The sequence below is a fragment of the Natator depressus genome, chromosome 7 (assembly GCF_965152275.1).
Source record: "Natator depressus isolate rNatDep1 chromosome 7, rNatDep2.hap1, whole genome shotgun sequence".
NCBI classification, from domain to species: Eukaryota; Metazoa; Chordata; order Testudines; family Cheloniidae; genus Natator; species Natator depressus.
In genome coordinates, this window is record NC_134240.1 from 17,632,726 (window position 1) to 17,646,803 (window position 14,078).

General features: G+C 42.0%; 1 protein-coding gene across 1 annotated transcript in view; it reads right to left on the reverse strand.

Moving 5' to 3' along the window:
• Positions 1–7,203: 7,203 nt before the first annotated feature.
• Positions 7,204–14,078, reverse strand: part of LOC141990410 (protein SSUH2 homolog) — a 30,346-nt gene continuing 23,471 nt past the window's right edge. Inside the window, exons 11-13 of the mRNA XM_074957552.1 lie at positions 12,785–12,890; positions 11,820–11,927; positions 7,204–10,793 (exon numbers count right to left, since the gene is read on the reverse strand). Of these exons, the coding sequence (XP_074813653.1) occupies positions 10,653–10,793; positions 11,820–11,927; positions 12,785–12,890 (355 nt within the window). The 3' untranslated portion in view covers positions 7,204–10,652. The remainder of the gene's footprint in view (positions 10,794–11,819; positions 11,928–12,784; positions 12,891–14,078) is intronic.

Genomic DNA, 14,078 nt, shown 5'->3' on the forward strand with positions numbered 1-14,078 from the left:
GGTCACACCTTTTCTGGGGTCTCTGATCTTTTCCACCACTGTGTCTGAGCTATGTTAGGGGGCTTATTCCTTCACCCACTTACTTCCCTGGTCCTTCTCGCATGAACAGAGAGCAACAATACCCGAAGTCCAAAGGTGCAAACAATTCGATGTTTATTGGGGTGAACTTCCAGCAAGCATGATTCCAGTTTCCTTCCTTAGTATCCTCCTTCCCAGCTCTGACACCACAGAGCCTTACACCTGTGTCCCTGTTCCCATTCCTGCCCTTAGCCAAACATTATTCCAATTTCCTTACCCCCATTCCCTGGTCCCATTTCCCCCTTTAGCAAAACATGGTTCCAATTTCCTCACCCCCATTCCCTGTTCCCATCTCCCCCACCCACACACCCATCCCCTCCCACCCACGCCCACTCACTTCCTCATTGACTACAGATTATGTAGTAAAACTTGAGTTCTGCTTAGCTATACCTTAACCAATCATTTTCCTGAAATTTAACTAACCAATCCTAACATATTGTAACATGATTATGTAACCAATTATATCCCACCACCTTAATTAGTTTACACCCAGCAAAATTAATTATACAGCAGACAGGAACAATCACAGAACCAGACAGAGATTATACAGACAAACAATAGCAAAGTGGGAATTATAATGACAAGACAATACAGAAGTGAGGATTTCACATCCCAGCTATTGATAAGTGAGTTCTTGCCAGACAGGATGCTATCAAACTAAGTTTCCTTTTACATTTTCTAGGCACTTCCCTTTCTCTGGAGGTGATAGGAATACAATCCTGTCCTGATAGTGCCTAACAGCCCAATAGCACCTTCTTTCAATGTGACTAGTTTGGAATGTGAGGATGTGACCGGTCGCTTCCTAGCTTATGGCTGCCTCTGCTGCTTAGCCAAAGGCCTTAGCCTAAGAACAGGGCCTCAGACTGTCACAGTAAGAAAAGGCCCTTACATCAGCAGACAGTGATTTTGATTCTCTTTTGTACCTCTATAACTAGCCAAGTGATAAGAATACACCTAAATTCTTAGAGTATAGGCCTTTACAGACAGGCCTGAATATCTATATCCTAACACTCCACCCCTTTTTTTTCTTTTTCTTTTGGGATCCTCCTGCCCAGGTATCCCTGGAAAAGCATAGGACATATGGCGACACATTTCCTGATAGGGCCAGGCATCAAGGTGGAAGCTGTCGATATTCCATTTGTCCCACTGCCCCTTGTGTAGTATAGTGCCCTGCACCTTCTCTCATACGGGCATACCACACCTATTCCAATTAGTGTTCCAGACTTCCCATTATAGTGGGCCCGAGAAGGTTGAGTCCGGGTTGTCTAGTACACTGTAGGGTTTGGAGGGCTTATTACATTCCTTATAGGTTATCTCCCTATGCAACGTAACACAAGTACAGTTAACAATACAAAATCCACAGCAACACTGAGTCCTGACCACTGCAGTATGGTCCAACATTCGAGACACCCCCAAAACACTGCCTCTCCTCCTTCGACAGGGTCACGATCTGATGTGTCCAGTTGCTGGCAGTTGCAACAAGCTGCCCTTGGAGGTTTTGCTTGCTTTTGTCCGTATCATAAGTCCATTGAATGTTCACAGAGAAATGGGATATTGTCCAAACCAGTTTGACCACTTGGTATGGAATCAGGCAGTATGCCCTGGCTTATTCACAGCAATAAGATTCACAGATCCATTTGTGTACCGAAGTCCAGATAGCAGCATATAGATGGGTGTACTTTGGTTATGGGCTGGTGTAATTGTGCCCCCAGTAATATGTACATTCTCAGCAAAACACCTTATACACAATACACCCAATTGTCCACCCCTTGCATAGGCCATTGATCCTGCTCCTCTATAGTCATAGGAGAGGGGCACATCCAAACATCTTCTGTTGATTTACACTATTTTACACACCCCTCCATTGATTCCCAGTGAGCTCCTCCCCTTCTCATTATTTCCATAGGGCTTGTAGGGACCACCTTAGCTGCCATTCCATTTCCAGGTACCACGGTAGCTATTACACAGGTGCTGGCCTCCTAGTTGAGCATTTTGCATTCCCATACACATCTTCCCCCCAAGGTCAGCCTTTTGAAGCCATCCCCCACCCATGTCATGAGATTTTCTGTTCATTAAAACACAGCGATGCTAGCAACAAGACAAACACCACAGGCAAACAACACAAAACATAGATCCATGGTATTCTGAGTTATTCTTCCGCTGGCGCCAGCTTGCTTGTAGAGTGTCTGAAAAACAAAAGAAACAATTTCCACCCCCCTGGTGGGGACAGATTATTGCTTAATAATAATACCACTTTCTTTTACAAATTTCCTTGCTAATTGCAGGAAAAACAGAAGAATTACCTCCAGACTGTACTTATTTTGTTCTATAGTCAGGCTGTTCTATAGTCAGGCTAGTGAATTACCCCACTCACTGGTCATTTATGAAATTCATGAGGTGGTGTATCTCAGTTTCCCCTCTTGTACAACAGGCCATGTTTGCAATAGTTTCTCTGCTGTACCAAGCTTTAAGTTTATTCTCAGGTAATAGCTGAGACACAGCTTCAGATTTTAGCACTGTACACACACACACACACACACATACACACACACACACACACCCCTTAAGGTTAACCTGTCCCCCTTATTTTCAGGCTTGACTTGTTTTTTTCACCTCCCTTTCCTGGAGGGCCTTAATCTGAGTCTTCTAGTAGCTTGTTTGCTGACCAGATGTATTCGTTATTTGCAGCTCCTTTGTGCCCATCAGCTAGGTAATTTGCATTTACACACAGAAAGCTATTAGCAGTTTAGAGAGTGTCTTAAAAGGGAAACATTCCACTTCCACTAGAGTTCTGATTACTTTCCACTTTCATCTCCTGCTCCAAAACACACAGATCTGAAAAAGAAAGCACAACCTATTGTGGCTCCTTTTGGAGCCCTATTAGGATTTTAATGAAGTATTATATTTTATTTGCATTTCTTTTACCCCTTCTCCAGTAGACACTCCACATGTCCTGGGAAAATGCACATTCCTTCCATATAGTTTAACCTCCTTAACATTATATTAGCCATATTAATTTTACACAAGGTGTAACTGCCTCCCCCATGCCCACAGAGTTTTCATGCACACCCACCAAAGCAACAATCTGATCCCCCAGAGCCACCCCAAGGCTCAGTGCTCCCATCATTCTTCCCCTTTTCCTTTTCTTTTACCTGTGCACACACACAAAATTCTCTTTTGCCTAACATCCCTTGCACTGTGATTACTCTTTTTTACACAACTGTACCCCAATTACACTTCCATCTTGTACAACTGGACACAACCAGGGGCAGCCAAGTTAAGTTCCAATAGAAACCCCTTACATCCTTTAGTGATTTTGATTACGTTACCCAATAGTCAAATAATTTTTCTCAGATTCTCTCTCCGCCTGCTGCCTGCAGCAGCCCCTTATAGACCATTTCTGTGGGAAAAGGGCCCATTTTCCCTCAGAACGGCTGTAAAGGTTCTGGGGACAGAAGCGTAGTGGTGGTAGTAGCCACTCTACCTGACCCCCTTGGAAAATTTAATTACCAAGCTTCCATCCAATGACAGGTTTCAGAGTAACAGCCGTGTTAGTCTGTATTCGCAAACAGAAAAGGAGGACTTGTGGCACCTTAGAGACTAACCAATTTATTTGAGCATAAGCTTTCGTGAGTTGCATCCGATGAAGTGAGCTGTAGCTCACGAAAGCTTATGCTCAAATAAATTGGTTAGTCTCTAAGGTGCCACAAGTCCTCCTTTTCTGCTTCCATCCAATGTGACTGCACAGAGTTGCACATACAGTTACATTTATATAACTGGGTTTTATCATTAAACAAAAACTTCCTTCTTGACATCTCACATAAGTATCCAAAGTACCCTCCATTAAAACTTCAGAAAAACAAAAGAGTGTGGAAAGGCAGGTTGCACTTTGAAACTTTTTTTTTTCCCCACTCCCCCAGGACCAAGTCCCAGATCCAGTCTCTAAAGGTGGTCTGTTAACTCTGCTTTTGACTATAAACCCTTTTGTGCCAAATCATCTTTCACTACCCCTAACTAATTTACAACCCTTCAGCAGCCCTTGCTGAAGCAGCACCAAACTTGAAAGATTCCTGGCAGCTTCCCATAATGCTGCCCTTACTTCAAACATCTCACAAGCAGACTGAAGTGCCTCCTTTCCCTGGAAGGCATTCAGTCCCCATGGGCAGGGACCTTCTTCCACTACCCATATACCAAGGAAGGTGGGCTCCTCAGCCACCCCCCATACCTCTGGGTCCCCTAACACTTCCTCCATTTCCTTTTTAATCTCATCCCAGGTTGACCCCTGCACCTGGTATGGGCCCTGGTTCTTCCTTATCCATTTATCCAAAAAATCCTTTACCCTGGCTTGCCAGAACCCGCAACTACCATCACGAGAGTTTGCGATACCCCCTCCAAGCAGCTGCGCGGACTGTTGGGGAGGGGGACTTACAGGCTGCCACTCACCTATCCAATGCGATGCATCCGAGTCAGTCACGGCACCAAGATGTTAGGGGGCTTATTCCTTCGCTATACCACATTGAGGCATGACTAGATTACAGTGCTTTGCTGCATTTCATCATCCAAGTGAAAGCCAGAGGGTCTGAGAACTTCTTTGGTGAAGTTCATCTTTTAAAACTATGGAACAGTCTGATATAAGCGGGACAAGGCATGGAGGCACTGAGTCCTCCTTAGGGTTATTATAATTTGTGACTGCATTTACTACCCTTGAAAGTGGAGGTTTTTATAGCAATGATTATATATTGTGCAACCCTTCTCCTCATACTGCAGCTTCAGATGGAGGAGGCTGGTAGTATGGTTTGGATATATGGTTAATACAGATAGGCCCCATCTATACTGCAAACCAAACTGTGTTGTTTAACAGTCGGGATCACCAGTGTGTAACTGGAGCCTCTGGCACTGTTATTTTTGTAGTGTAAATGGGACCAAAGAGAGAGAAAAATTCCATCCAACTCAATAGTATATTGGTGCTGAATCCTAAAAAGAGTGTTTAAATGTCACTGTTAATTAATTTACTGCTGGTTACTTTAGTAGAAACTTCCAAAAACTCTGGGATTGTTGGCAGAAATTAAGTTTTGGGTAGAATCCCATTACAATGCATTTGTTCCCGAACCCTGAGGGGACTAGAAGACTTAAGATCTGGTGGAAAAGATAGCAAGACCAAGTGAAGAGAAACCGGAATGAATGAACTGGAGACACTCATTGAGTTTGTGCTATTTTGCTAAATTCACTCCCGTTACAACTCTCACTTCCCTTTACCAGTGAGTAGACCAGGCCGAGGGTTTCAAATTTTGCAATTGGAATTTTAAAAAAGCAAACTAAAATAAAATAAAACATAATATAAAAAATGGAGTAATCTTCTTATAGCATTTTTTTCTGGACCACCTGTAAAGAGGGGTCAGACTGGTCCCCATTTTTAAATGTCAAGACTTAAAAAGAAAGTCACAACATATTTTAAAATGCTGGATTTTCCCCCACATTTTTTGACCAGCCTTGGTAGAGAGAGCAAGTGAGCTGGTCACAAAGTCTCAGTTCAGGCTAACAGGACATATGTGAACAGTGACCTTTTCCTTACTCTTAAGATACTTATTTTACAATTATATGTGTTCGTGGTATCAGTAACATTATTGTCTATACCTCTGTGAATATATATTGTACTGGGTCTTCCCTCCCAATCGAGGAACTCTGGAATTAGCATGTTATTTCTCTTTGTGAGGAATACATGTAAAAGAGACACCTTTATAGCTATAGCTGCTGCATGGCATTGGCTGGTTCCAGCTGTATAGCTGATCTTATTTCCTGTTAGCTAGTCACATTTTTAGAGGCCTTATAGGGTGTCTGGTGTTGGATTTGTGGGTGGGAATGAATGCACTTTTATAACGGCCCTTTTTATATTAAGACATTGCTGATTAAACTCTGGTTTGGGCCATATGAGTTTTGTCAGTTGTCAGCTATAGAATTAGGGCTCATAGTTTCACAGCCCATCCAAAACCTGACTACTGAGAAATGCTCACACCCTTCATTGCATGTGAATTGTATGGTGTAAATAAAACAAAACTGCCTGTTAAATTGTGATAACATTGTTATTGACTTATCAACTCTCCCCAAGAACAACAAATTATACTGTAAATATTAGCAAGGGAAAGCCCTAGATTCCATTCAGTAGGATAATCTGGTGTGAATAAAAAACAATCTGTGAAATAGCAATGATTCTGGGAAGTATTATATACAATACCTTATGAATGTGCTTGCATCATCTCTGATTGGAACAAGTTGATGTCTCTCCCAGAACGTTTGGAGTGGAAAAGATCTTCCTGGATGTATATTTAAATAATACTTTTAAATAAGTACTTCATGTGGGGATCTCATAGTCCAACACCCCAAGTACAGAAGGGTAAACTGAGGTACAGAAAGATAAAATGACTTGTTCAAGCTCATGCAGCAAATCAGTGGCAAAGCTAGGAAACCAAGAGCCCTGGTTTAAGTCAAGTCCTATGCTTTAAGTCCTATGCTCTACCCAATGGACACCCTCCCTCCTATTTTAGAGGTTTCATGCAGGATTTAAGTCAGTAAAATCAATGGGAGACATATAGCTGTAAAACCTCTCTGTAGTGTTTGGAAAAGCTACCCTCAATTGTTAACAACCCTTTGGAATTTTCTTTATAAAAAGACATACATGTTTGCTTGGCCTGTGGAAAGTTTGACTAGGCACACTGATGGTGGTAGAGTTCAATGCCACTCCCAGGGGAACGATAGCATTTTGTGCTGCGCTCAGAAGATAAGTGTGACTGGTTTGGGATGCCTGCTGCACTATGATTAACGAAGATTGAACATACAAACTTCAGTCAGGAACAAATACATTTATCTTTGATGCTACGCGCCATCTGTTTTTCTAGTTAAATAGGTCTATTTTAACTTAGACAGTTCTAAGCTGCGAGCAACCCATCTTTCCAGCTGCCGTGGAGTAACAGGGAAACCTCAGTGTCATAAAGCTGTTTAAAGAGTTTCATAAATGCAAGTATGGTACAGGAATGATTGAATGAGACACTCAGATACTATGGCAGGGTTGCCAACACTTGAATTTTATTGAGTCTTGTCATATTTGACAGGTTTCAGAGTAGCAGCTGTGTTAGTCTGTATCCGTAAAAAGAAAAGGAGTATTTGTGGCACCTTAGAGACTAATAAATTTATTAGAGCATAAGCTTTCATGAGCTACAGCTCACTTCATCAGGTGCATACAGTGGAAAATATAGTGGGGAGATTTTGTTTTACGTAAAGCCCCAGCTCCTGGAGACACACACTTAGGTGCAATTCTCAGCCTTCTTCTTTCTTTCTTTATTTTTTTATGAAAATTTCCACTCCTGATGGTTGCAGAGAAAAGTTTGGAAACATGACCCAGGTGCCCCCGAAAGGTTAAAAAACCTGAAGGCAAATAAAAAAGCTCAACATTATTTATTTATTTACATTTCTTTATGGGGGGGGGAAACTCATGAATTTTGAATGTTTGGGTTTGGCAGGAATGGTGATGGATATGGCACAAATGCTTAGATAAATATTTCACATCAGAAAGGAAAGAACCTCTGCCAGATATTTCCCACATGTGTTTTATTCCTTACAGAGTTTGGGTGTTCAGCCATTTAAAATGTAGTGTCTAGTCTTTCCAATGCTAAGCAAATCACATAATCAGTAATATTTTGCCATTGCTTACATTAGGGCTGTGAGGTAGAGGTGGTCTGAAATTTTTTCCCCACTTAAATTTGAGATGAAAATGAGAAAATTTCCATGTCCATCTACATTTTCCATGGAAATTATCAAGTTTTGGCTGAAAATGGGAGTTGGATTTGTACTTTGCTCTTTGTGTCCCCATTCCCCACTACGTACCAGGTTCTGCAGCTGGACACCATCTCCCACAGTGCACTATTGCCAGGGATTCCATGTTACACAGGTGTCCCCTTATTGGTAGGGGAGACTATGATGTATTATGGGAGATGTAGTCCTGCTGGGAATGCTAGCATGTAGAAAGAGGACATGAGATGCAAACTATCACTTGCTATGAAACACTATAGCTCCCATTTTTCACCAAAACCTTTTGGGTTTTGACCAAAATATTTTAGCGAAAAACAAAAATTTCCATGGAAAACAAACACTCTCTGCAAAATATTAGTTTGTCAAAAACCCAATTTTCTGTCAAAAACCACTTTGAGAGGAAAATATTGACCAGTTTACTGTTTCATGTTGCCCCCTTCCCGAGTCCAAAGGCATACCCCACCCCAGTGGTGTCACTAGGAGAAGATCCTGCCAAACCAGACTGGTCTGGGGTGTTGAAGTTTAATTCCAGCCCGTGTTCGAGGGTAGCTCAGAGAGGTACTATAAGCTGGAGTCATTTAGATACTGCTGGGCCTGTTTAGGCTCAAGACCTTAAAAGAAGGGTGCTACTGTCAGTGGAGGGAGATACGAGAGGCTTATGCTGACCAGAGAAAGGAGCTCTGCTGTATGATTTATACTCTCCGGTTTTGTTTTGAGTTTACTGCATGGAAGAAACGTGCAGCTTGAGCCTTTTGCCAAGTTGGTGTCAATTTGGGATAAATCTGAATCCCATGCAACAATACCCAAAACAGAGAGAATAATTTGTGTCCAAACCTAACCTTGCAATGAGCTCCCCCTTCCATCTTTCCATACTTGTCCTGCTACAAGGGCTATAATCATTTGGCTAAATGTTCGACCCTTGTTTTGACAGTGGTATAATTCCTTGTAAAGACCAGGTGGTGAGGTCATATCATTTATTGGCCCAGCTTCTGTCGGTGAGAGAGACAAGCTTTCAAGCTTACACAGAGCTCTTCTTCAGATCTGGGACAAAAAGATATGACCTCACCCATCTTGTCCTATAATATCTTGGGATCAACACAGTTACAACAACACTGCATATTATAATTGCTTGTGTCAGTTAGCTTGCGCTAGTAACTGTACCCAGTTACACAACAACACAGACTACAATGGCTTTGGAGTGCTATCATAGTTACTAATCTGGTGGCCTTTAGTGTTGGCATTTATCCACTCAACACATTTCCTACTCCCCACCCCTCTTTCTCTGTCTACCCTGACATAGTCTATGACGAAGATCTTGGGTCTGAAAAGGATGGCGTTTAAACTACACACATGAGTTGGTTTCAAAGACAAATCACTTGTTGTGCTGCTCGAGGGCCTGGGTCTGATGTCACTTACCAAAAGGTGCAGTCAGTCCAGGGACTGGAGTTACTCTTGCTATACACCTCGGTCAATGACAACAATGCAGGCAATGACAACAGTAACTATATGATTTGCACCTCAGCAGGAGGTAGCCAGCAACCTCATTGGCTGCTTGGAGGTAACATCTAATATAAAATATGAAGGCAAGGGAGAAAGGTCTGAATACAACCAGTCTGTGAAGTGCTTGAAGAGAGTGTTGCTCTCTTTCCATCACTCATTTAGAACAGCCCTGGGGCGGAGGAGCTCATCCTCAAGTGAGAAAGCTCAGCTCCAATGTTTATTTTCCTAATTAAACTGTCTGTTGCATGCTTGGTGCTGTTCAAGACATGGGGGAGTTCATGTTCCCTGCTGTGAGGAGCTCCCTCCTATGTATATAGGCCAGCTATGTAAATAGATGGCCAACAGAAATCTTCTGGGTCTCGCAGTGTAAGGGTCTGTCCTAAATCTTAATTTTTTAACAGACCACCCTAGTAAGGAGCCTCCTGAGATCCTTCTGTAATTGACCCAGCTTGTGCTGACAGTGTGGTTTGAGCCCAAGTCCTACGGAGCTGAAAGCATGAGATGCTATCACTTGAGCTAGAGGAGTAACTCCTGCAGTTCAAAGCAGACTCGTGGCTATTGTGTAGCTCAGTCACAATGAGGGAGACAAAGACTCACATTCCCCTTGTGTAGGTTACACATGGACATGTGCTAACATCACTACCTATCCCTCTCTGAACCAATCTCATCCCCCACTTTCTTGTGAAGATCCTTATCAGGGGATGGAACACACACCTGTTGCTCCTGACCCTGAGAGCTATTGCAGAGTAATAGTGTATTTGGAAAATTACAGATCACATTCCTTCATTTCAAACTCTGTAAGAAAGCTACCTGAAGCTGCTTACATTTCCATCATTTAGAATATGCATTCCACACACAGGAATTTAAAGGATACATTTAGCAAGCTAAATATCTCAATGCAAAGCTATGGAGACCAAAACCAAAAGCTTTGAATTCAAATCTCTGTCATACAATATGTTAGCAATGTTTCAATCTTCATTATCACGATTAGTTCATCTCCATAACTATAGAGCAAATGGCGAGGGGTGCACTAGAGAGGTGTTCTGCTGTTTCATTTAAGTACTGTATGACCTGCATGAATCGTTATTGCACTGATAAAGAGACACCCATCACCCTATGTGATGATGATGGGAATGAAAGATCTTTAGATCTGCTCTCCAGTGAAAGTTGGAAAGGAAGAAGTTGCTCACTTTAAGGAGAATAAATAATTCCAGATCTTCTGTGGTGCCCAATGGTGTGTTTCTTAGCAGAACTTAGGACCTATCTGCGAATCACATGACTGAACAGCAGCACTTTGCTGGGTAGTCCTCTGTATATACTTTATTCTCATTTCCAAAGACATAGAAGGAATAGACTTTTCCTCTCCATTCATATTCCACCTTGGTGAGTGGAATCAGCTCAATGGTTTGTTTCTGGAAAAGACAAAGGAAATATATGCTTATATCTGATAATAATCCAAAGGGCAGAGGTTGGGAGTCAGATCGTGTTGGCCTAGCTTATGTTGAGGTGCACCTTACTCACAAATAGCCCCTTTCACTTCCTGGGTAAAATACTACTCAGCATGAGCAAGTGGATCATAACCTGGCTTTTATTTGGTTTAAAGAGCCTGATCCAAAGCCCATAGAAGATCTCAGGAACTGGCATTGGTGTAGCCTATCTATGCCTAGTGTTTCACTCATCTCAGAATTGCTATGGTGATGATGAATTCTTGGAATGGTTTCAGTTCCTTTCCCAAGTGTCCTTTGATGGCAACATTTTTACATCTTTCTTGCACACCAGGATATCTAGAGATAGTGGACTTCATTGTACAGGTTTATACGACTTAAATTATTCCCTCCCCAAGTGGCTGTGAAACAAGCTGTTCAAACTTACTGTCCCCCCGTCTGACTCTCCTTTTATAAAAAAATCTTGGGGACTGACTACATCGTTTACATTGATTTTACATGATGGATCTTCATTGATTTTGATCAATTTACTCCCAGTGAAAGTCAGATCAGAATCGTGCAACAGAAATCTGGTAAACATGTGACGAGATACAACCTCCCTGGCAGATGGTAAGTTAGTAGCAACTTGGGCTCACATAGGTGCTGCAGAGAGATGCGGTAAAACAGCTGCTGTGCTTCCAGGAACAGGAAGGAAAAGACTGGCTGGCTGAAGGCTGGTCTCTGAATGTGGGGCTGTAGATCTAAGTTAAGATTCCTCAGACTGGGGGAATATTTTGCATGTTGATGTTTTGGGGGTGTTTTCTGTAATTGCAGTGCACAGTTCTCCTTGAGTAAGGGAATTGACTGGCTGACCTTGTGTGATTTTTCTGTGTTGTTTCACCAATTTACAATTGTATATTACATATGCTGGAGATTAGCAGGCTAATATTCTCCCCAGCTGCCTCCCATTTATTGGGGCAATGAGCTCACATCTGTTTGGTGCATGTTACCTACCTGTCTCAATATACGACTATGGGAGGCAAACTGCATTTGGTGTTGCGCAATGCATGATTCTGAACCCCTATCAATGGTCGGCTCAGGGAAATTCACTAGAGGATACACCTGTGAAAATAAAAACAGAGTTATAAAGGACATATTTATACACCCTCCAAAATGCAGTTTTATCATGTTAAGGATCATTAGTAAAGAACTGTAGTCCCTTGGGTATATTTTAATTTTAGCCCATTGCACGGACCGCATGTACAGTGCCGACACCCTCTTAAGCATGAATTTGACTGGCAGCTGGCAAAATGTCAGTGCTTCAAGGGATAAATCCGTTTTAATCTAATTTTAAATACAGATCCTGGACTGTCCTGCAGCACCTCACATCCCCAGCACAAAGCAGACCTGCAGCTGGCTAAATCAGCACAGGAGGATGATTGCAGGATAGTGAGATTCTCAGATGGCACAAAGCCACCATACTGGCTTCTGCACACCTTCCTGAAGCTGTGGGAGCACCAATAACCACCCTGGAGAACTCCTTTCCCTGTCTTGTGCTGTGACAAAAAATGGGCCCGAGATGCAAAGTCCCTCTATGGATGCAAACTTTCCCCAAATTCCTAGTAGTTCAGATCCAGGGTTCTGGTTCAGGCCTGTCTCTTTTATGGCTCATCCACAAGTATTGATAGCTGTCACCAGTGTTTAACTGGACTGTAACATGTTGCCCATGATGATATAGCAATGGCTGATACTGTGTTGTACTGTCACTGGAAAATTGCTGTCCCATTTTTTTACAAATACGCAAACACTCCTATAAAAATTATACATTTATCATAAAATGTATGGCTATTAATTTTACTTCTTTGTCCCTTTAAAATTACTTGGTACTTAGAGAGCTAGTTCATAAACATGGCAGTGTGCTCTGCAGTTTCAGTGGATTCCAGATAAAAGAATTTTAACACAATAGCATCATTATTTACCACTTGATTTTCATCACTAAATATTTCCTTCCCAGTGACTTCCTGCAGGTGATAAATAGGAAACCCAAAATTCTTGTCAACAACATATTCAGCAACGCTGTTCTTCCTGTTGGGAAAATGGGGGGAGCATGTTGATTTCTATTTCTCTTCCTTAAAAGTTAGGATTGCTATGATTAGCTTTATACAACAAAACCCCATAGTGTTCAACATGTTTTACAAGCCCTGGGACAAAATCACGCCTTGAGAAGTACACAGGATTATGGCGGAAAAGCCACAGCTGGGAGGGGAACCATTAGGGGTAACTTTTGTACTCTGCTCTTATCTCCCCCCAGATCTGTCAAGTTCAAGCCTTTGTAGCTAGAAGAAATTCTGGGGTTGGGCTTTGGTCATGTGGTTCACGCGTGTCAGTGCATATATCTCAGACCTTACCGCCCCCTGCAGGTTACTGCTTTCCTTGGCCTGAATAAACTATGTGAGAAGAGATTTCCAGGGCCACAGCCAGTCCCAGCTCTACCTTAATTCTGCCCTTGCGTTGATTAATGTGTGCCACTGTGCAAGCTACAAACAATGAGGGCTTCCGTTTGGCCTAAGATATATAGAGATGGCTTCTTCCATGACTGAAATTCAACCACTTTTGGAGTATGAGAGACACCCTTCAAGTAAGGCACAGCAACATTAAACAGATCAGAATTTAAAGGAAAGATGATGGGTCTGACTCTCATTTACACGAAAGTTCCTTTACACCTTAGTGGCAGTGTCAAGTGAGTGTACATTACATGAACACTCCCTTTAAGGCCCCTTCATCTTGCTAGAGCAAGGTAAAGGGATCATAGTGTAAATAAGAATCAGCCCCTTTACAAGAAAATGTTAATGAGGTGAAATGTAGTTTGCTTAGAATTCTGTCTGAGCATTGAGCTAAGGTGCTCTAGCCTACCATATGAGGGAGTTTTAATGGGCACTAATGCTCGGGACCGTGGTTTTCTATTTGATCCAAAAGTTCTAGTAATCTAGTTGAACACTCCAGGTCTCTGAATATTTGTGTGCCAGATGCATTCAGCATGGACGGTGATAATGTCATTTCTCATACTGCTTAACTAAAATTATATAATCAAGTGATTTCTGAAATTTACAAAATTATACTTCCTAGAGGTGAAAGCTGGATTTCAATGCCACTCTTTCTTTCAAATCTACATGTAAAATATCAATTTCTAAGGATTTCGTTAACACTTCTGTTAAATGACATCACTATCACTAAGAGCACTGATCTCATGTTTGAATGTTTAAAATGTTGGGC